This window comes from Lipophrys pholis, assembly GCF_963383615.2.
Source record: "Lipophrys pholis genome assembly, chromosome: 3".
Lineage (NCBI taxonomy): Eukaryota > Metazoa > Chordata > Actinopteri > Blenniiformes > Blenniidae > Lipophrys > Lipophrys pholis.
The window spans coordinates 26,407,446-26,430,883 of NC_137627.1; the positions used below are offsets into that span (position 1 = coordinate 26,407,446).

The 23,438-nt window shown below is 41.5% G+C and overlaps 2 protein-coding genes across 5 annotated transcripts in view; one reads left to right on the top strand and one right to left on the bottom strand.

Moving 5' to 3' along the window:
• Positions 1 to 18,194, bottom strand: LOC308107158 (scaffold protein ILK). Its single transcript, XM_080459310.1, has 13 exons — positions 18,073 to 18,194; positions 16,002 to 16,242; positions 6,360 to 6,525; positions 5,492 to 5,587; positions 5,313 to 5,409; positions 5,111 to 5,194; positions 4,812 to 4,897; positions 4,609 to 4,718; positions 4,254 to 4,381; positions 3,936 to 4,057; positions 3,711 to 3,810; positions 1,559 to 1,689; positions 1 to 1,473 (listed from the first exon to the last, which is right to left on the bottom strand). The coding sequence occupies exons 2-13, from the start codon at positions 16,088 to 16,090 to the stop codon at positions 1,324 to 1,326; spliced, it is 1,359 nt and encodes a 452-aa protein (XP_080315436.1). The 5' UTR covers positions 16,091 to 16,242; positions 18,073 to 18,194; the 3' UTR covers positions 1 to 1,323.
• rrp8 (ribosomal RNA processing 8) overlaps positions 17,519 to 23,438 on the top strand; it is an 8,563-nt gene continuing 2,643 nt past the window's right edge. Inside the window, exons 1-4 of one of the 4 annotated variants that reach the window (XM_080459305.1) lie at positions 17,519 to 17,533; positions 18,881 to 18,998; positions 20,182 to 20,446; positions 21,201 to 22,014. In XM_080459305.1, coding sequence (XP_080315431.1) covers positions 18,894 to 18,998; positions 20,182 to 20,446; positions 21,201 to 22,014 — 1,184 coding nt within the window. In that variant the 5' untranslated portion in view covers positions 17,519 to 17,533; positions 18,881 to 18,893. Of the gene's footprint in view, positions 17,534 to 18,082; positions 18,682 to 18,880; positions 18,999 to 20,181; positions 20,447 to 21,200; positions 22,015 to 23,438 lie in introns of those variants that run through there. The other 3 variants (XM_080459304.1, XM_080459306.1, XM_080459307.1) reach the window with 3 other exon arrangements.

Sequence of the window (23,438 nt, forward strand, 5' to 3'; positions counted from 1 at the left end):
TCCATATGTATCATTTTTAATATACTTATATATATATACACATATATAAATACATTTGTATAAGTCATTCTTGATTTGGCTTCAACCTGTGATTGGGCGCAAGCAAACAAGCTGGTGGAGGCACAAAAGATACAGGTTTAAAGAAACAACTCATGAAACAGAAAGGCAAAAGTGATCCGGCAGACCAAATATCAAAAAGGACAAGAAGATTCAACAGTCTGTAGGGTGTTGTTCACCCCAGAAAGCTCCTGTAACCTTCTGACAAAACCCCAAAACAAGCAGTTTTAACTGTACCTGTGTTATTTAAAAAAATAATAATAAATTACAGTGAGAGCTGCAGTCATCAGTCCTGGAACTAAAAGGAAAAGAAGAATTCACATGTGGACTTAAGCACAAACACATTTAGACATCCTTATGGAGAATGATTATGCTCTTAATACAGCTTAAAGAACTAAATTGTCTTTTAAATTGGAGGGACAGTATTGAAAAAGGCCATTAAATGCACCCACCTGAGTGATAGAGCTCATTACATTAACACAATTAACAGGAGACATGTGACAATCTTTAAATGCATTTCTGAAGTAAGCTTTTTAAAACTGCACCGCCAAGACTGAGCCTTGCTGCATTAATAAAGAGCTTGTATGGGCAGTTTGAATTAAAAGACCAATTAAAAAGGATAAAGTCAATTCAAGGGAGTTCAAGCTTCATCGTTGCAAATACAAGCAGAATGGCACAACACTGCAACAATAATACTTAATTAGGTTACCACTCACTCATTTGTCACACTTATACAGTTGCCTTGAATTTGTTGCTTCAACAACAACGACCCCCCCGCAATGACAAGCTTTAATGTTTTATTTTAACAGTCATGTCAAAGAGTGACTTTAAATAATAAACCTGCTGAAAGAAGGTCTTGATATCCTGAAACAACACCGCAGACCATCGTGCTGACCTCCACAGGGTCCTGAATGAGAGTGTTTTGTACCTAGTCGACAGGATTACAGTTTAGAAGATGAACAGTCAGGACTAAGCTCCTGCAAAGACGCTGTCAGCAGACGTGCAGCAAACACAGCCACAGACGGTAACAAAGACTTGATGTCACATTGAGAAAACCACTTAAAAAAAGACAGTGACTGCTGCTGGACTCTGATGTCAGAAGCAGAAGTTACAGTGGTGTTTAATGCAGCAGTAGAGTTAAGAGTTAAGGCAATACTGGTAAGCACCACACCACCACATCAGAGTCCTATTTGGGGTCAAATATCCTAGCATTCATCGGTTCAATAAAAAAAAAAGTAGAAGGGCAACAGAAGTTGGGTCACTTGTTCACTTGTCCTGCATTTTTTCCAGAATTGGCACTATCATGTCAAACTTGGGCCTCTTCGCCGGGTCTTCGTTCATGCATATCTTCATGAGTTTGCAAATGTGGGGCGAGATGCCCGGGGGGATCGTGGGCCTCAAACCCTCCAGAGCGATCTAAAACCAAAACACACAAACATTACCAGCTGTGACATGCAACAATCACAAGTTTTGCCTGCAGGCTGATGATATTGAGACCGACCTTCATGCCGATCTCCATGTTGGACAGGTCTGCAAACGGCACTTCTCTGGTCACCAGCTCCCACAGCAGGATGGCGAAGCTCCACATGTCTGCGGACCGACGGTTGATCTCCTCCGGCTTCTTCTGGAGGGCTGCAGGCCACACGCAACCAATCAGAGTTAGACAGTGAAATTATTTACTGAAATCAGACACAACTCACAAGAAGAGAACCTTTGGAAGCCATGCAACATACTGCTTTGTATTAGGAGAGGATTTTAATATTCATGTGGATTTAGTTCAAAGTTAACAATGGCTCTCCGCAGCTATCTTAGTTTTTCCAATTGGAACCAGGGGAAAATAAACTGCCCATCCTGTCAGCATCCTTTGAATGAAGGGTCACATTCAGCTAAATTAGATCTTAATTGGGCCAAATTAGTGAAATGAGAGCATAACGCCAACATTTGGAAAATGTTCACATTTCTTGCACGTTTAACTAAATCTATTATAAACGACAAAAGATTTCTTCATGCAAAAGTGCAGCAGTCTGAAATCCTTCCAGCCAGCGTTCAGACAGCTTCAAAATAACATGACAAACGTCTTTCGCTTGTCAGAACCCACGCAGCCTTCAGTATGTAAAGGCCATGAGCTTACTGTAATGCCCCGTGGAAAAAAGAAAAACAGCAGCTTCCATTTTTGTAAAATTCCAGTTAATGACCTTTTTTTCTTTTTACAAATTGCAAGATCACAACATGGGATAGACTGAACCCTATCCTAATATATATACATCTATAGATACAATTACAGTTGTACCTACATTAAATAATAATAACAGACATTCGATTAAGCAGTTAGACTGCGTTTAAACAAACAGGCAATCCATTGACAACCACAGAATTGCAGCAGAGAGACAGCTAATGTTATGCAAGAGACCAGAAGCCACATTCACAGTCTTTTCCTGTATCATAAAGCCTCATTATGTAGAAGTCGCTCTCCACTTTGGTCCCACTGTGGTGAAATCTTACTTGGTTATTCATGAAGCGCTCCACAAAGAACAGAGCGCCCAGAGTCGTGTCCTGTGGGCTTCTCCGCTTGTGATCTAGCAACTAAAGTGTACGTTGCTATGGAAACTAAACCTTGCAAACAGAGATAAAATGGGGAACTATCATATGCTGCTGTTCACATCACAAACACAGAGAGCAGGTTACAGACGGCAGAGGGAACAGAAATGGAAAAATGTGGGTTAAAACCTCTTTGCAAACCACAAGCTGCTGTGAAACAAGATAAATGCTGAGAGACCCAATAAATAAATAACTCAACTTTCAGATAGCATAAATACATGTCCTTTAGAGGAGTGTGTTAAGCATGGAGGCAAACTGTGCAGGCATTTAATGTGCATTAGTTGGAGTGGCATGCCTACAACTGTAATTCCCCCAGTCTTTAAAATATAATCGAACATTTTTTGACCAAAATCACACGCTAGACTCACAATGTTCGAATATAACCTGCATTTAAAATTAACCTGCAACACTAGTATTACAATTCTACTTCTGATACATTTAGTTATGAATTAAAGTACTGGCAACTTGTTGGAATGTACAGCATAGCAGAGAAACAGATCCGGTTTTCCATGTATCTAAAATAATAAAATAAATGCAGGAAATAATTTTGCATTATTTTCTTAATATTTTCTATATACTTGACATGCAAGGATTCAAATGTTCAACACGGATTACTTAAAACTATTTTCATCTGCTATGTTTCATATTGCATGTTATAAAGACGTTGTGATATAAAAATGTTTCAACCAAGCTACTCTTAGCATGTATGTGATAAGAAATGCCTGAGCTGCGCTCTATTTCATGCCTCACCACCCACTATAGACACACTGTATGGATTTTGTTTCCATGGTAACTGGTGTTGATAAAGCCCATGTTTAACACGCCGCATTGTAATTTCTGGGCGGTTTCTGTAGACCGCTGTTACTCTTCGCATCAATGCTGCAGAAGCTCTCTGCCTATTTTCAAAAGTAATGAGTTTATGCTTGCAGCTCTGTCTCACTGTATCTCGGGAGGGAAGTCAGCAGTGGGTTACATTTGGCTCAGGGACAGGCAGCCAGGAGTATCCCACATCAATCAGTCAGCCTCAGCTTTAGTGCAGTATGAGTGATGCCTACCCTCTGGGGCTACCCATGCAGGCGAGTACATCCTGCCAGGACACTGGAAGGAGAACTTGACATCTGCCATGCTGATCCTTGCTGTCATGTCCTCATCTATCTGTGGAAACAACAATATTGATGGAGATGTCACTGGGACATCCTTGAGAAAAAAAAACAAATAGTATGACAAGTGAAGATGTTTAAGATCCAAAAAGTTGCAATACTACGGTGAATTCATCTTACCATTACACTCTTGCTGTTCAAATAATGGCGCGGAATCATTGGTTCAAGTGTGTGTAAGAAGGCCATTCCACAAGCAATGTCGAGAGCAAACTTGACCGCCTGCGTCTGGTCGACCACGAAGTCTGGAAGCAGGATGAACAAATGACAATTCAAGTCTTTTTTATTTCAGCAAAGCACAGTGGAAGAGTGAAACTGCTGCAGAAACAAAGTGATGGCAACATAATGACAGATGTGCGGTGCAATAGAATCACAAATTCCTGCAAATCACCAAGAAAGGGTGATAGGTTTGGACTTTGCGACCAGAGTGGAAGTACTCACTGGTGCCTTCATGCAGCACGTTGTAGAGGGAGCCATAAGGCATCCAGTGTGTGATGATGATGGGGTGACGGGAGGGAGGAGACTGACATGCTCCCAACATGGGTAGGACGTTTGGGTGAGAAAATATCCTGGGATATAGCCCAAGAGGGAGGAACAGTGGAGAGAGAGACAGACAGACAGGAAGAGGCAAACCAACACCAGATTTGACATAAACAGATGTCCTTTGTGAGATGCAACACATCCTTAAAAGTAAAAATTACAGAAAGTTTGTCTCCACACAATGCAAACAGACAAATGTAGGACCACAACACTGAAACCAACAGAGACAGTGAAAAGGTGATGGTGAAATAATAACCTGAGTTTGGGATACTCCTCATTGAAGTCTCTGCTTTTCCTCGTGGTCCAGTCACGAACTTTTAGCACCTTCACAACTATTTCATTTCCTTGCCAACGACCCTGCCAAAGCTACAGATCAGGAGTGAAGAAATCAACATGAATATCCAACATTAATTATCTTCATGAACATCAAGCATGTAAAAATAAGAAAATATGAAATACCTCTCCTGACTGGTTTTCATTTATTTTAGCGACAAGGGAAAGCTGTTTGTAGTCAATGCCTGCATGTTTGTTCAATGTTCCATTACCTGAAGACACAAAACAGAGACAAACATCAGGAAAAAGGTAAAGCTCAGACAAATCCTGTTATTAATATGTATTTCTAAGAAAACCACAAAGAAAGTTCCAAAGCCCACTGTGAAATGAGTTATATATTTTTCCTTTCGAAGCAGCACTTCAAACGAAGCACTGGATGGAAACTGGTCGGCCATTAAACGGGTTTATATGTCAAATGTACTCACGTGGTCGAGTTCTGGTGGTGCCTTTCCAAAATGTGTCCTTGAAGGGAATTTTAGTCAAGTTCTGTCCCAGTTTCTCAGCTTTTTCTGGATGGTGGAGGAAAAAGAACTAAAGTGACCACACAGCAACAATAAGGTTTAGAAATCACAGTGAGAGTCATCGAAACACGACAAACTAAATCAGTTGCATTAACTGTTGCGTTACCTCGGAGGAGTTCACGGAGATGAGGTTTGGCTTTGTCAAGTGGAGTCTGCCCATATCTGTTACAGATGCTCACCTGAGCCCCATTCGTCACAAGATCCTGAGAAAATCACCTTCAGTTGAAAGCACCAAAATACACGCACAGGACATGTGAAGCTTCCACCACCAGGGGGCAAACTCACCTCAGCCACTTGATCTTGGCCCCAGAAGCAGGCATAATGCAGAGGTGCGTTCCCATGTTCATTGGCTGCATTGGTGTCCGCTTTACACTGGATCAGCTAACAGGAGAGACAAATGATTATATGCAGAGTACAGCTGGTGACATCTTGTTTGGGCTGTACACACAGAGATGAGTCTACATGCAGCCTGTGGACACATACCAGAGGTATTGAGACATGCCTAATATTAAATGCAATAGCTGCCCTGCAGCGAGTCTAAATCAGACGCCCTGCAGCAGAAGCTTCACCATATGGCAACAGTTCAGTGAACAACACTGTTCTTGTTTGTCCAGGAATGTGAAAGTCATATTTCAAACTTTTTAAAGGACAGGTGACTCTCTTTTCCAACCTGACCTGCTCTTCAAAATCTTTCCAATTCAGAGCTGAACAACACTCCAAACAAGCTGCATCGGCACTCGTCAAGACGACTTTGAATCAAATGGATTATTGCACTTCCATGAACACAGAAACTACTGATTTACAAACATTTGAAACATTTATAAATCTGTACCTAATTGAAAATATTTCAAGGTCTACTTTCACATCGTAACATATTTGTTCAACTCTCAGAGTGCCATAGAAGATGGGTTTTTAAAACCGTTTTGACCCTGTAAAAGGTGGAACTGCAAGAACAGACAAGACTTGCTGTTAAAGTGAGATCATTTCAAGTTTCACAATACGTTGTGTTGATCAACCAAACTTGCATAACTTGATGCTGTTGTTGATGTGCCTTGTGTTTTCTTTGATGAACTTGCTGCCGACTTACTGTATATTTGTCAGGATCACAATGAGTTTTAAAAAGAAGACAGCCAGGACTTATCATTTATTCTACCTTTCCCACAATTTCACGATGGCCATGACTCGCAGCCAGATGCAGAGGTGTGTCGTCTCCCCGGTTCATGACGTTGATGCGTGCTCCTCTCATGATGAGCATGTCCACCACACTGGAGCGGCCCTCACGGCAGGCCCAGTGCAGCGGGCTGAAGCCATGGTCATCTCTGTAGTGACAGGAAAACACATTCGCCATCAGCACAAATTCTACAAAAGCCTGCAACACTGACATGGTGTTTTAGGTCACTATAACAAGCCCAATGAGAAAACAACAGTCATGATTTCATCACAAAGACAATTTTATCATGTGCTAGATTTACTCTATGAAAGTCAGCTGTTCTCTAATTTAGCCCTGCTTGTCTAGTATTGCAATACCAGATGTTCCCACAAGGTGGTGTATCAAACCATTCAAAGAAGCAGCAACAAGAATGTGGCAACTCCAGAGAACCAAGGTTCTGAAGGCCAGGCCATTGGGAATACTGCTGCCACCACCCAGAGATATAGTTTACATATTAAATGAAATCCTTTTCAATTTTCCTGCATAAACATGTCAGTGACCTCCCTGTTATGAGACCCAGTGGTGGCGTGTGGGGTCGTTTATGGACACTCCTGCATGGAAGAGCATGAGATGCAACTGGTAGCATGAAGAGGCTGCTAAACTTAATCTCTGTGTGACTCTTCATCCCAACTCCTGTGGTCACTCTCACTATGTTGTAGTAATTAAAGTAAAAGTAGCTGTTCGACATTCTTTGGATTCAAAGCATCACTTTTATCAACTGCAAGCAGATGAAAGTGAACAGTCCGAAGCACAACTTTTGTTTTGATGGCGTCAGTAAAGTGCTTCAGTTTTTTGGAAAAACTTTACCCAGGGCAAATGGAACAAGTGTGAAGCCACTCTGAGAGAATCATCCATCTGAAATGCATGTCTGCAAGAATATGCAATCTTCCCACAGAAAGCCCCCGACTGCTGCCAGTGTGGATATGGTGCTCCACTCAAATCTTGCAAAACAAAGGAAATGACTTTTCACTATGGAGGGAAACGATACAAAAAGGTGAATCAAAACAAATACCGAATGATGAAAGCATTACATACAGCTTTCCAGTAAACAGGTAACTTTGAGTCTGTATCTGAAACTGCATTAGTCCAAGCAATGTGCCACTGTTAAGCAAAGCAGTGAGAGTGCCTCAGGAGGAATGTGTCAGGTTTGGAATTTCCTCCCGTTAAAAAACAGTAGTTGATGGAGCTGAGGCTGAGACGGCAGCTAATTGACTTCTGGTACTCATCACTCCTCTGAGTCTCCGTGACAGTGACGGCTACACATGTAGGACAGTGTCGTCAATTACATGACAGAAACACTGATTGAGCACTTTCTCAGTGGGGGTAAGAAAAAATAAAAAGAAGCTAAAAGGAGAGATTATGACATGAGAAGAGCTAAGTGACAGAAAGTCAATCAGGAAAAGGTTGAGGAAAGGAAAAACAACAGCCAAACGCCAGGCAGCGGTGCACTGGTGCAGTCCTTATAAGGCCCAGTGAGACTTCCTCTAGCAGCCCGAAAACGCCAGCTGCTGTGTGCGATTGTGTCATTCTTCATTTCTCTGCTGTCCGCCTGTTTATGATCCGGTCCTCCTTCCTCATGAAACTCCCTCTCCACCCCCTCCCACTCTGTTTTAGACTTCCAGTAAAGCCCCCCCGACTGTCCTCATGATATGTCTCCATAGATTTTCCTCCTCACTGTTTAAAGCCGAACACAGCACAGTGCTCCTGTTAATAAAGTTACCCACTTGTACAGAAGAAGTGAGTCGGCAGACGGCATAATAATAAGCTGCAAGAACTGTGGGGGTATTGTGGAGGAACTTGAACATTCGGCCCCACACTGAGGTCGTCATCATCAATTCACTGGCTTGTATTCACAACTCCTGCAAAGATCCAGCTCAGAACAGCATCAATGGCCCCGCAGAGACCCTCAGTCCAACAACACACATCTATCTGTGTGGCGTACCGCTTCAAGACCAGATCGACCCCAGAGTGCAATTTCCTCTCCGACCAAAAGGCCAAACCCTCAAAACTAATTAGCTTAAGTTTATGAGAGCAAAACTCCCCACAGAGTCCCTTTTATGATCTTATTAGCTTTCAGCACTAGGAACAAGTCTGAGGGAGGAAACAGATATAAAGTCCATATTTGTTTTCTGTAAAAGCAAGGATACACATGATTTATTCTTGAAGCAGTAGTTGTGTTCCCACATGCAGTTATCCAACACCACAAGTAGCAAACAAATGATCAAATTACAGATCATATAAGCAATTTCACTGAGAATGGAAACTGAAAAGCTGAAGCAGCTCAGTCCATTTGCAAAATAACAGACGGCTGATGCCAGTGCTCTCAGGTTGCACACCAAATGATGGATACCAACAAAACAGAGCTCACCCATTCCATTACCCGTCTGTGACAAAACAACAAGCTAAAGGCTCATTGGTGAAGTTTTACAGATATAAAAATACACTTTAACTTTTTTTTTTTTTAAATCCTGTCCTGGTGCAACTGAACAAAGTAGAAGAAATTGAGGTCTGTGCCAATGTACAGTTCTATTTGCTATTGTAGCCCCCAAGACTTTTGCAGTACAAACAAGAGCAGATAAAAAAGTGTGTCAGACAGTTTTTAACAAGAGCCTCTAAGTATTGTTAAAAACATAAATTAGGTGAAATTATGTTATTTTGGAAAAAGATGATTTTTGGATAATTGCTCACTCAAATTTCAAGATAAATCCAGTCAATTTGATAATACAAGATTTAAAAAGTTGTTTTTTTCTTGTGCGTTATTCTATCTTAAAAAGAAAATAAATTATTCAACATCACAACACAAAACTGGCAGAACCTTTTAAATGTCACGTCTTGTTAAATGATAATCATCCAATGATTATTTGATAAAAACCCAACTGCCAATCCACATTAACTGTGGAAAATGTATTTTGTGGCGGCGTGAGCTGAGGCTCAGCCTCGTCATATCGGTGTGTATTTCTATTCCAAGGTTCTTTTTATAGGATGGATGGATTTTCCCTTTAAGCCAACTTCATCCACCAAACCCAGAGGCACTTGAGTGCCAGGGTTTTCTCCTGAGCCAGCCAGCCCCCCACCCCCACCCCCACCCCGCCACGCTCTGACTGTGGTCATTTATTTCAGGCACTTCCACCTGCCAACAGAGCTCAGTTTAGCAGACTGAAGAGCCAGAGGAAGAGCTCCTGTCTGCACCCTGTACCTCTTTGCACTGACATCCCCGTCAGGCCGCATAACAAGCTTCAAATGAGGCTTACACATGTCGGAGGGAAAATATGGTGAAATAGCCATGCTTTCACTAAAAGAAAAAAACCCTTTTCTGTCAGTCATGTAATGGAAAGATCAGGAAACAAATGTGGCCACATGAGAGACAATCGTGGTGAAATCTTTGGTCTTGACTATAAAGCCTCCTAAGGCTCCCACAAACTGAGCTATTTTCGGCCACCTGAGACCAAAGATTGTGGGAGAATTGTTCGTAAAATCCGCGGTTGCGGCTCAAATCGGTCGGGTTTTGTGCACGGTTGTAGGATGGCCCTAGTATCAGTTTGAGCCCCGCGATCCACTATCAGATTGTGTCTGATATTTGGAGAGTCATTGCAGAAACCGCAAACAGCTGCTGCTGTGACCTGCAACCTGCACAACACACCGAGTTTGTATCATTGGACAATGAAAGACCACAACAGGAAAAGGGTAGTAGATGCTAACTTACTTCAAGTTATCGTTGCAAAATTACCACCACAGCCTCTCTTTCCGTGCCATGACCGCGCTCATATTCTCCTCCTTCTCATCTTTAGGGGGGATTTCTTTCCAAACAAATAAATGCGACAAGGGAAATGAGGCTCCATTCATGTTTGACTAGTTTCTTTTTCTTGGACGGATGCTTATGACATTCTATTCTTGCACAATCACGCCAACATCGTAGCCTGTGATTCAGCTTGTTTTTATCATTGTGCAATTTGCACACAGTAAACTTCACGTTGCGGCCTAAAGTTTGTTAGATTCAAGTCGTACAGTGAAGCGAGCTATGAACTTATAAGATTGTTTTAAGGGCATTTCAGAAGCAGCATAGAAGATGTACGGAAAATAAATATCACCAAATTTTAAAGTGTACATTGTCCTAAATAAACAATAACGACCAACAGTAAAAATACAGAAAGCCTAACGTTACACAAAGGGTCAAAGGTGAAAACTACATCGCAATTTTTTATAAGAATACTGTGTAATAAAATCTTCTAAACATAGAGGGAGTGTTGACAGGAAATGAGTGGAAGTATCTAATACCACCGAGACTTGTTTACCGGAAACAATTCAGTGGAGGAGGGGGAAGGTGATGGGTGCTGCCCTGGCTTAGCTGTGCATTTCTCTTTTGAAAAATGTACTATACACACACGCACAATGATTCACTGTGTCTTCCAGCCCGGCCCACTACAATCATCTCCTCCCCCTCTCCCCTCCCTCAGCTCTGGTAGGTGGTAGATGCTTCTCTTGAGGCCCCCCGTGAGCTGCTCCTTGTAAGGAGATTCAGCATTCCTCCGCTATTCTTTGTCTGTGAGCTACATCAGTGTAAACACAGCGTCATCGCAAAGCACAGGAAACATTACTAAGATCATCTGATAAACCAGAGTGGAGCAAAGTTAAATGTAACACAGAGAGGGGAGAAGTTCTGTAGAGAGAATGAAACAGGAATAAATCCACTTCACTCACCGGGGGACATTTATCAACCGGAAAAGGGAACTTGACATATAATTAGCTAATGGGCGGGTCACATGTGGGGATGCAAGTATCCAAAGTGGCTCAGTGAAATCACAAACCCTCACAAGGAGATATTTTCAATAAATACAAGCCCCCAAAAAAGCAAACAAATACTGAAGTGTGTTTTTGTGATGGCTATTATCATAAATCCCAAATATTTCAACACAAAAGTAACCTTCCTTCTTTTACAGAATAAAGTTAACTGATCTGCCCTTTATAAATGAACTTAACCAATCATGTTATATAGATCCAATGTTACAACACAGATAGTCAATCTATTGATGGATTGTGTTTCTCTGCCTAAAGTGCAGGGCTCTGAGCTCACTTTGTCCCACAAATATCTTTAAACGTCGATAACTGCCCAGCCTCAGGTCCTTACAGGACAATGAGCTCCTTTTCTCTTACTCTGCAGGGAGAAAAGAAAGGCAGGCGTTATGCAGTCGAGGAGCACGATGCGACTGGTGTTCATCTTCACATTCCAGATCTGTTCGTACGCAACGTGTAGAGATTTACCTGCAGTTTAGTTCCCTTGTCAGTAAATAAAGAAAAATAAGTGACCAAGTTACACTGAGAGCTGTTGATTTCAGTTATTTGCAATGTAATAGATTAGTAATTTGTTTCCTGCTACACTGTCAGACATGAATTCCTCAAACTTCAGTGCAACATGAAGTTTCTCTCCACTAAATCTTACGCGCTGCATGTGACAACGTTCTGTATCCTGCATGTCATCTACTTCAACCCCTAGTCCCAGTAGCAGATAAACAAAGTAGAATCAAACCATTTGTATATATGCAAGGACAAAGGAAGGTACAGAAATAGATTGAGAATGTGGATGTGATCCAGCAATTTGCCTCCATTGAAAACTGCACATCACTAGACTTGTGACTGAAAAACTATTGTTTGGGATTGTAAAAGGATTGTCCTGTTGGTGGTGGCATCATTTTCTGCTGTTCACATTGTGCACAGCATTGAGACGACTGTCCAATACTGGCGATGTCAGAAGATTATCCCAGGTCATACTTGGTCACAACAATGTGGAAAAACAGCCCTTTGACTGTACGACACAAGATCATCATTGCTAAGTTACAATAAAAGTTATTGTCAGCAACTCTCATCTTTAATCGGAGATACAACACAAATCAGACGATGTAAATAAGACTTGAAAACAAGTTGGAGAGGCTCATGACCACAGCAGAGCTTGAACCTGAGGCCTGCTCGACCCTTCTGACACTGAACAGGACAACCAATGGAAACACACCATTCAGGTCAAATCTCAGTTGTAGCATGTGATGTCAAAACTAACTGCAGTGCAAGTTACAGTGGCTTCCTGCAAAACAGAGCAGCTGGACAGGCTCAACCTCTTGTTTACTTAAGTAAAGGGAGTGGGACAAAATCATCAGTGGACGGAACTGAATCAAATTTCTTTGCCCCAATATTTTGATTATAATTACAGGAAAAGTTCCATCACAGCGAGTGAGAATAGTTTTCACAATGAAAGCCCCTTAACTAAACCAGGATTAGTTTTTTCTCCAGTATTAGGTAGAAAATTGGAAAAGGGCAACTTAACTTTTTGCAAAAGCATTTAATGTAAACTTAAAATGGAAAACAAGGTTAACTTTCACTATAAAATCTATGTGGATGTCAATCTGTTTAAACTTCTCAGCAGAAAAGTACCAAAACAGTGAGGAAAGGGAGTAGCTCCAAGCTACACCGTCATTATAATCAGGAGAGATTCATTCAGTCTTTACTTGTTTGCTCTGTAAACAAATACCGGTAGTTTAAATCTGGGACAGAAGCCTCCAATAGACAAGATTCGTGGGTGGCCTTGAAAGACTTGACCAGCAAGCTCTGCCAAGTCGGCTAAGAACAGAAGAAGAAACTGCAGCTAAAGAACACTTGAAGATCTCAAACTGCTCCATCAGAATCTGTATGAACGTGTCAAATAGGAACCAAAGGTGTGTGTGTGGTAGACGCTGCACCTGCATCCTGCAATCCATAGTCCTGAACACAGCGCGGGAAATTCAACGGTAACAGGAAGCGGAACAAACTGTACCATCACAGCACGCTTCCCGCCCAACATTACAAATTACTGAATTGTTCCGCTGGCCTGCTGGAAATAATGAACCCAAACGGAAATGGGTTCAGTCCCAGGTCGACGCCACCCTGGGAAGGGGCAAGGCGGGATGAGGGGCTTCAGGAATGCAACTTCTAGAGGAGGCTGCACACGTCTTTAAGATTCTCATCTACGTTGTCTGGCATCACAGACTCACGTCGAGGCACGTCAAGGAATCTCCCAGACAGGAGAGAGAACCCCTTTAATGTTGTGAACATATGAACAAATTGAAATGTGAAAATAATGAGCCACAGAATTGATAATTTTGTAGAATTTGGCAGGTGCAAAAAACAAATACAAAAAAAAAAAAAAAGAGTGAATGTCAAAAAAAGGCAATGAGGCCTAGAGATAGGAACCTTTCACATCTGAACCGATACCGGGTACCTGGGAATTAATACTTAGTACTTAACAGCCCTTTTGTGTGTGTCTGTGTGGTAATAAATGTTCATTTGTTTAATAATAAAATCACAAACCTTTTCAATTTAACATATTTCTCAATATATAAACTTTAACAAATATATCCAAACACCACCCAACTGCTTGTATTGTAAAATCACAGTTGTTTCACAAATTTCTTCAACATGAAAACCCTAAACTTTAACTACCAAGTGTTTTTTCTTAACAATGCACAAAATAAAACCCAGCTCCACATACACCTATGTCTTTCCTTTCCCTTCTATAAACATTGTGACAGTAGAGCTGAGGGCACTCTTCAGCCTCAAGAAAAACCTTGTGCTTAACCAGGAACTTACTCAGATTAGAGTTATTCTCGCTGCTGTCCTTGCACTTCACGTCACAAATATTGCATCGAGCGTAATCTGCGCTTGTCTGAACGTGAAGCTACTGATCAGTAAGATCATTAAGCTCGTTCATGCAATGCCGTTTCCAAGTCCAGCTCAGAAGAACTTGGAATTGTTGGTACCTATAAAGCCGCAGTCCCACCGAGCTGTTTGTGCCGGTGTAGTATTGTATATGGGCCCCCCGGAAAATGGACCCCCCACAAAAATTTGCTTATAATAAATGCTCTTGACTAGGAAATGAACTTCCCACACAAACCCACCCCCCCAAAAAAAACACTTTTATGAACATTTGATTGTATTTCTATTTTCTTCCCCACAGTTTCACATTTCTATCTCATTGAGATCTCAGAGAATATCAGAGCTCATCATCATGGGTGTCCTGTTTTTTTTCTTTTTGGAATTTGAAATGTTCTTGGCCAGGAAACGCATCAATCCAAATATTTCTAACATAAACAACATCTTCAAAGATATATACCACAGATTCTTTAGTTGGGATAAAATAGGTTTTAAAGATGCTTTTTGTTAATTAGAATTATATTATTTTGTTAAATATTTCTGTAAAGAAAACTCTGAGCTATTTAATCATGTAAAAGAACAGGTTCAAAATAAAAGCTTTTGTTTAATTAATAAACATGTTTCCCTTTCGAACTTGATGTGTGTCACTTCTGTCAGAAGTATACCATTTGTTTTAATTCTTCCAGGCCAACAAGGATCTAAAGTTCTTAATTATGTTGTAACTGGGTTTATTTACTCTGATATGTGATAAAATACATCATGTAAACTTAAGTTATGATTTCACACTATTCTGAAAAGTCTGTAAAAGATTTCTAAATATCATCACTTTCAAACTGGTCCTTTATTACATGAATAACATAAAGTGAATAAAGAGTGAAGACATCGTCACCAACACCATACTCCGGGGGCCATTATTGTTGTCATTAAATTTGTGAAGATTTGGATGAAAACTTTTCAGGATTCATCAGTTCTAATGAAAAGGTTCAACATGATTTTGGCGCTAAACAGGTCAACTCACTCATAGGTTTCACTTTCAAGGGGTTATTTATGTATTCAAGAAATAAACAAAGTGCTTGACACAAAAACTTGGTCAACAATGTTACCAACAATGTGCTAGTACCCGCGACCAGATGAGCCACCTCTATCTGCACCATCAAGCCATTTCCTTGAAGAACATGTGCAAGCATTTTGAACCTGTTGTTTTTCTATAATAGTGAACCTCTAATAAAGTTTTATTCACAGCGGTCTTTCAACGGGGTGCAGACGCTCCTCTCAGTAACAGGAGAGGAGGAGCTTCACCAGGAGCTGGACACTGCTGTTCACAATGAGAAATTGTATCTGTGTCACAGAGAACGAGGCTCAAGACTCGAATGGCCGCCTGAGCTGGTTCTACGTTCTTCGCCTGACACATACTCATTTTATCGTACTGTCTGCGGTGCGATCGCGTAACAGAGTTGAGCCTGGGTGCGCTTTGCTTTGCCGTGCCATACCCTCCCACCCCACCCCGCTTCCGCATGTACAGCAACTTAAAAGTACCAAATTCGGTACCCATCCCTAATTTGGCCACAGCCAGTATGCCATCAGTATTCAGTTTTAGCTTGGAAAATGAGGAAAAACACTGTTACCTTCAAGGTTAGATAAAGAAAAAAAAGAATAAACGTAAATGTAAAAATACATGTAGCATAATTTACTGAGACTAATAATCACTGTGTTTTATGCCTGAATCTGCCAGTGGATCAATACTGTAAAATGTAAAAGCCACACCTGGAAAGACTTGATGTGCTTTCCAGCTCCAATCAGCCAATCATTTTTTTCCATTTTATTGAACGGAAATGTCTATTGACAACAGTGATTTGTACAATACAGATAGGAATGACATTCAATTCACAGACGCCAAAAACTGGGGCTCACCCTTGATTGAGGTCGTTCTCCGTGTTGTCCAACCACAAGCGCACTGCCACGGCGTTGCCTTCCCGGCACTGTGTGAAGATGTCGTCCATTTCAGCTGGAGCGCCGCTTCTCTCTTAAGGTGCACTCCTAGGAGCCGGTGCAGAGCTAAAGTGGGACAGAATGGAGAGGCGACCCGAGGGGTTCTGGAGGGTCTTGGCCAGCATCAGTCCCTCGTCTAGGACAGAATGGCGCTCACACAACCCTGGAACAAAAAAAATAAAAAGGATTATGCAGTGTGAAAAGCCTGTTGTGTATATTCCATCTAGTCCCATCGTGAAAACAAGAGTTAGATTGAGGAAGCCTTGTATTGAGAAAACTCATCCACCTTAGTCACACTGGGTGGGCTGACCATTTACAGCACTGTGACTCACAACACTTGACTCTTACTATTACTTTGGAATATAAAAACATTTTTCCCACATCACACCAAACTGCACTTATTACTGGGAAGAAAAGAGACCTATAGATTAAGCAAAAATGTATGTGTGATATATGTAAGTGCACATACTTGAATAAAATCCGGGAGCATCGTGTTGAAGTAATTTGTTAAGATGTGTGTGGATTTAATGTGTGTTAACTTATGATGATTCTGTTGTTCACGCTACGTGAGACATGATTGAAAACAAAGCCTTCTGTGAATGTGTCAAGTTGTTAATGAGAGAAAACACAGTTTTTTGACTATTGAGTTATATGCATCAAATATAATGTAGAAAAGCCTCAAAAACACCATTTGATCATTTAAAATTCTTAAGATATAAGGGTGTACGGATTGAATCTTGTAAACATTTTTGAATTTATTACACCATTAAACACAACTGATTACAGCTAAAGATTCCTGGAAGAGTGAATTAAGTAATCACGAGCTGCACACAACGTCTTGTCACAGCACCACAATGGCTTGAAGTTTTTTGTATTGGCTCAGGCAGTAAATACAAATGAATTATAATAATAAACAAATAATATTTTTAAAGTATAAGCTCTGACATACTAAGTCACATATTCTATTATTCTTGTCTGAATACCTCCATTGTGCATAAAATGTAGAAATGAAGTAGGGAACATGTTTCCTAAACATAATTACTTGATCTATTTAGTTTATACATCAGGGTAAATATTTGGAAGGCATACAATGATAAAATGTAGGGCTAACAACTGCAGATATCGTAAATAATGCCAAGAGCTGTTGAGAAAAAAAAAGCACACAAGGACAGCCTTCTGAAAGCTTACTTCACTATAATGATGAATTATTAATTGTGTTTTACTGAGAGTAAATGTAAATACCTGACTCCACTTTTCAACCTCTGCTACTCTCTTTCCAGTTTGACACTGAGCTGGCAGTGTTCATGTTTGGAGAAATCAGACATACTAAACATGAAATATAATCCTGCTACTCAAGAGCCTCTATGAGCACATCACGTATCACAAGAGAGATCACCACTCGCGCTGGAAATGGTCATGAGTGTTAACTACAGTCCTGGATTGCCCATCAAACAGTGAGTAGCCTGTTAAGAGACCCGACGGGTACAAATGGAGAACATGCAACAGCATATTTACTGAAGTTAAAGTGTAACCACAACTTATGAATGACAGCAGACTGGCACACGTGGAATGAAAAGAGACAGAAGCGGTGCATGTTAGATTATGATGGCAGCTGTGAGGATATTATGAAGCAGATTTGTGACGAGTGATTAGATAAACAGTGAGTATCAGTGTGGTGACACAGTAATGAGTCCACAGCTGCCCGACGAGCTGCTCTGCTGCACCGTAAACAAGAGGAAACACCCTCAAACACAGTCAACCAGTTGCTCCTCCAACTCCTGTTTCTGTGCTTCTTGATAACTCATGAACTGAGTTTTGGGTTGAAACCAACATCCTCCGGCCACAGAGACGACAGAAGACGTTGTGCTAACGAGCTAACTCCGACGCCGCGGGCTGTTTCCGTTCTTCTCTTCACACAAACTGCACGTTTCACCGGGAACCGCCGGAACTAGTAACGGTGGAAGTTAGAAGACAGAAGCTGGGATTAACCTACCTGTTGTACGGGCCTGTTCCGGGGTAGTGTGAGGAAAGAACCGGAGTTTTTGGCCTCGTAACGTTATCTGCCGTGGACGTCGTCCACACCCTCCGAGCGCCGCCTCACTTTACGTGCAGCGGAGGCGGCGGGGAGAGTCTCGCTGCCTGGAGGCCGCAGCGGGAACTGCAACAGGGTGAAGAAAGCACCGCCTCGGGTCACGCTTTTTATTCTAACCATTGTTTTTAATATTTTCTACTCATATCCTATCAAGCCTGGCCTTAAGAAAATAGACAGCTATCGTTCACGGGATAAATAAAGCGAAAGAATAAAATACATTATTTCTATCTTATCCAGCTCAGTTTCTTTATTTGTATATTTTCTTTTTCATTTGATTTTTTTAATTCATTTCAATCATGTTATTTTATTTTCTTCAGATTTCATTCCATTGAATGTTTACATGACTCAAAAGGAGCACAAAGAAGATAAACTTGCAGCTCCGTGATCGCTACGATATTTAATTTGAAAAACGACATTTCCCAGAAAGCCTTTCTGTGGGTACGTCACCATCACGCGCCTGTAGTCCTGTTTGCTTCCTGTGCGCACATGACACGAACCAACGTGGCTTCGGTTTGTAAAACACTTCTTTGCATCTAAACTAGCTATTTCATTATGATATTGAAGTACAGAAGTGCCGGGGAACTTTATTATTATCGACAATCGTTTTAATCGTGACTGTTTCGGTGGAGAGTGGTTAAACCAGCAGATTGAGCTTAGCCTGATTTTATCCACATTGATGATTAATGTTGGTGTCTGACATCTCCTCCAGTTCTCGGTGAAACATGTTTAATGAGGAGGAAGACTGGAGTGATGGAGAGGACGCTCAGGCAACGATCAAAACATCCCTGAAAGACTCGCTGAAGACGAACAGCAGCACGAAACTGAAGGTGCTTCACCAATGTCGTTGTTTTCCTGCAGAAGAGTTATTTCAGAGCGAGCCTCCCGCTAAAAAAACACATTCTTAATACTCAGATTCTTCAGACAGAACCATGTCAGCCTACAACAGCCTTAGATACTGTGGAAGCCACATATTACATTTCTAAATTGGTAATTGTGATATTTCATTTTCATTTTCTTGATTACAGCACACAGACGAATTGCAAATGCAAAGAAATACCATCTTCTGACTTTATGTACCTGACATAAACACATTTTTCACCTTTCTCTATTTATTATGAAAAAGTACAATTAAGCTCATTTTTCACAAACATCTTTTCATAAAAAAAATCTCTTGACAACTTAGACAGGAATACTGTCTATTTAGACATCAAGAGTGTTACAGCAAAACCACACAAGTTATCTCTTTCACTGACTTCACAGCCATTAAGCTGGCTTGGCCTTTTATTTCTATTTTGTACACAGGTTTAGTTAGTGAGGTGTGGGTTCAAATGCCGGAGTTTGCATGTTCTTTCGATGTGTGGGTTTCATCCAGGAACTCTGGCTTCTTCTTACAGTACAAAAAAAATGCATGTGAGGTTAATTGTTGACCCTAAATGTGTCCCTGGTGAATGTGAATGTAAATGTGTGTCTGCCTCTGTGTGTTTGTCCAGGATACACCCTGGACAGACTGGCGACCTGTCCTGGGTGTAACCATTGTTAGCTGGGATTGGATAAACTGCTATAGAAGATGGAGGAATTTTCTGTGCAGAAGAAAGACAAACCAAAGTTTCAATTACATATGTAAATGAGTAGGAATACATTTCTTTAAATCGTACGGATATTAAACTGCCTACTCCAGTGTGACGACTGGGATCTCATCTGACTGAATACTAGCTCATGTGTAGGTACTAATTTAGAAGTGGTTATATCAGTCTGTCCACCTTTGAATATTTATTGAGATTTATGGGGGAAAATGGGACTTAAATTCAAACAGAACCTAACACTTTAATAGTGTCTTGAAGCACGGTATTCAGTTTTTATACTGTTTAAAGCCCACAATCTATCTAGTTTTTCTACATTGAACTGATAGACCAAATGTGTAGTCAAGTTTAATTTAGGGACCATGTGGGGGGGGTCTGCATAGGTTCTAGTTGAATCATTAAAACTTTTATTTAATTTTCTCTTGATCAGTCCAAGGCAGTGGGTAAAAAGAGTTTGCTCCGGACGCTGCAGACACTGGGATCAGTCCCGGAGTGGAAAAACCAGGAGGACCACATACAGGATAGCGACAGTGACAGTGAGGCTGGACCAACACCGTCCCCCAGCAAGAAGAAGAAAAGGAGAAAGAAGAAGAGAAAAACCGCAGAAGCATCTGGAGAACAGCAGGAGAATGCAGATGAATCTGCAAAGGAGGAGAAACCTACAATAAAAAAGATGAAGAAAGATAGAAAATCTGGTGAGTTTTTAACAGTTTGAAAACTTCCCCACCAATACATATATTTTTACTTTCTTTATAGGCTATATTTAACCACGTAAGTCTCAATCATCCATCTTTTAAACAGATTTATCCAAATTAAAGTTCTTTTTGTGGGGTGGAGTTAATCCTAGCAGACTTTATAAAGGCTGTCAGGTTACATTCTGGGTGGATACATGGTGGAGGCAGGTGGTAGTGGGGGTGAGTTGCATCCTCCAGAGTGCTGCTGCATCTTCACGGTTGGCTTGATTATTATTATTAATATTAATGATAATAATAATATTAATGTGTAATCCCACTGTAACTGTGTTCAGTAAATTTTAAAACCGTCCGTTTTATTATACCATAAGCAATGTGAAAGCTGGGCACAGAGAAATAAAGTATAGCATCAAATAAACATTTATACCTTTTCAGTTGCTCACATTAAAATTTGCTGGCAAAGTCCAACAGCCTTAAACTGACAAACTATATTTGCTCAACCACAGGATAAGAGTGGATAGATGTATATAGGAAATAAAACACTTTGTTCATTTGTTTACATGTTTCCCCCACCTTCTTTCATGTGATACAAGAGTGTCTTCTCTGTCGCTCTCCACGATGAAAACCATATAGTGCATATTGAATAGGTGTTGCATTGTACATTTCTGATAGCGTACTTCTATATACGTGTGGATGTGCACTTTTTTCACTGCCTCTGCTTTTGAAATATGACTTCACACCTTTTATCTTCCCGAAGGAGCCCCGAAGGCTGAAAGTGCATCCACAAAGGTTGAGAACATCACCGACTGCGATCAGCTGGATGTAAACAAACCGCAGAGCTCAGACAAACTGAGCAGACGGAAGTGGAAAAACAAAATGAAAAACAAGAAGAAATGCAAAAATAAATACCGCCAGGATGAGCCAGAGGGCGGAGCAAATAAAGCTGCAGACAAAACGGAGCTGAAGAGAGAAGTCAAGATGGATTCACACAGCAACAACTGCAGTTTGAAAATTAGTGAGGCAACAACCCAGAAGAAGAAAGAGAAAGAACGCCAAAAACTGAAAAGAGAAAATACTGAGAAACCGCTGGTTATAGAGGACGAAACAAAAAGTAAAGGTGAAATTCCTGCTCTTCAGTCCAAACACAAAACAAACGAGTCAAAGGTGGAGATCACGGATGTAGAGAAGCAGATCTCCAACATTAAACTAAAACCTGACCAGAGCAAAGAGCAGAATCTGAAAAGAGAAAAGCTGAGGAAGCTTCTTCAGAGCCAGACGGCGGAGCAGCACGAGAGTCCCGCAGAGCCCCAAGACGAGTCGGTGCTGCCCGAGGAGTCAGAGGCGGCGCCGAACCAGGCCTCTTCTTTCAGGTCCCGCATGGAGCAGCGGCTGGAGTCGGCTCGTTTCCGCTACATCAACGAAGTGCTGTACAGCACGTCCAGCGGCGAGGCCAAACGCATGTTCAAGCAGGATCCACAGGCCTTCTGGGTTTACCACAAAGGATACACGGCCCAGGTTCAGAGGTGGCCCAGCAACCCTGTGGACAGCATCATCGCTTACATCAAGAAACAGTGAGCAACTTTTAAAACTGCTTTAAATAGTACGCATAACTATTTTCTTTCAGTGCCTGAAATGTAAAGCTTGCTCACTGAGCATCCCTACTTGTTACCACAGGGTGGTGCTGTGAGTCACTGCAGTAGGTCCTCACACTCAGTTGACACAAGCATAACATCAGCTTAACAACTGGAACCTGCTAAAACTCTGGGAGCTGAAGGGGGCAGGGATACAGCTCAACGTTTACATGTTCCACTTTTAATCCATTAACCTGGTGTGTGTGTGTGTGTGTGTGTGTGTGTGTGTGTGTGTGTGTGTGTGTGTGTGTGTGTGTGTGTGTGTGTGTGTGTGTGTGTGTGTGTGTGTGTGTGTGTGTGTGTGTGTGTGTGTGTGTGTGTGTGTGTGTGTGTGTGTGTGTGTGTGTGTGTGTGTGTGTGTGTGTGTGTGTGTTGGGGGGGGGGACTCCAACATGTGTCAGATGCATCTGTGCACAAACACACCTGAAGCTAAAAAGAAAAATCTAATTTTCAAAGTTTTACAAAATGCGGCTCACTATGGTCGGGTGGAGCAGAGACGGTGCAGAATCCTTGGCTCTGGAGGGCCACCGGTGGTCACCTCCACCTTAAACTGTGCATGACCGCTCCATCCAGCCGTCAGGTTGGAGTTGTGTGGAGCTGCAGCCTGTTCATCTTCACTTTGGGTGAAAGGCATCGTGTACAGAGAAGCGCACACACACACACACACACACTCAACAATTGTAGTCAATTCTTCTAAAAGCAGCATATTACATGGGTTTGCAAAGCGACACCACTACATCAGTCGGGTTCCTATATCCTGCTGCATGTCCGGTCCAGGATTAGTGTTTCCAGCTAAGTTTTCCCTTCCCAGAGCGATCTGTTCTCTGGCTTCACCCGTCACTCCTGTAATAATAAGTAGTTCAACATGCATGTCTTGTTAAAAATTTACATTCTGCTACAGTCTTTCTTGTTTGCCTTAGGTGCCAACATTTCTGTGGGAATGGTAATGACTTTTGGTGCTGTGGGTTTGAATGAAGGTCCAGCCCTGGAAGCGCTCCTCAGGCAGGAGTCCTAACCGCTGCTCCACTGAGCTGCCAGGCACACTTCTCGCTACGCCACATACAAGCAATACTTCACAGCTTATTGAACATTTCACCTTTCAGCTCATAAAAACAGTTTCCTGGACATATTTTCTCGGTTGCATCGTAATGAGATGTATCATCGCAGCTCATCTATCCCCAGGCAGCGATGTGATTCACTCACCAGGAGATTGTTAATGTGAAATCATAACATGGTCGCTTACCTTCATGTCAGTCAGACACGCTGTTTGACGCTGTCACATTGCAGCACACAACTTTACATTTTCCTCCCGGCAGCTTTTGTGCTGCCAGTCTAGAGTTTCTGTCAGAGACATAATTGATCAG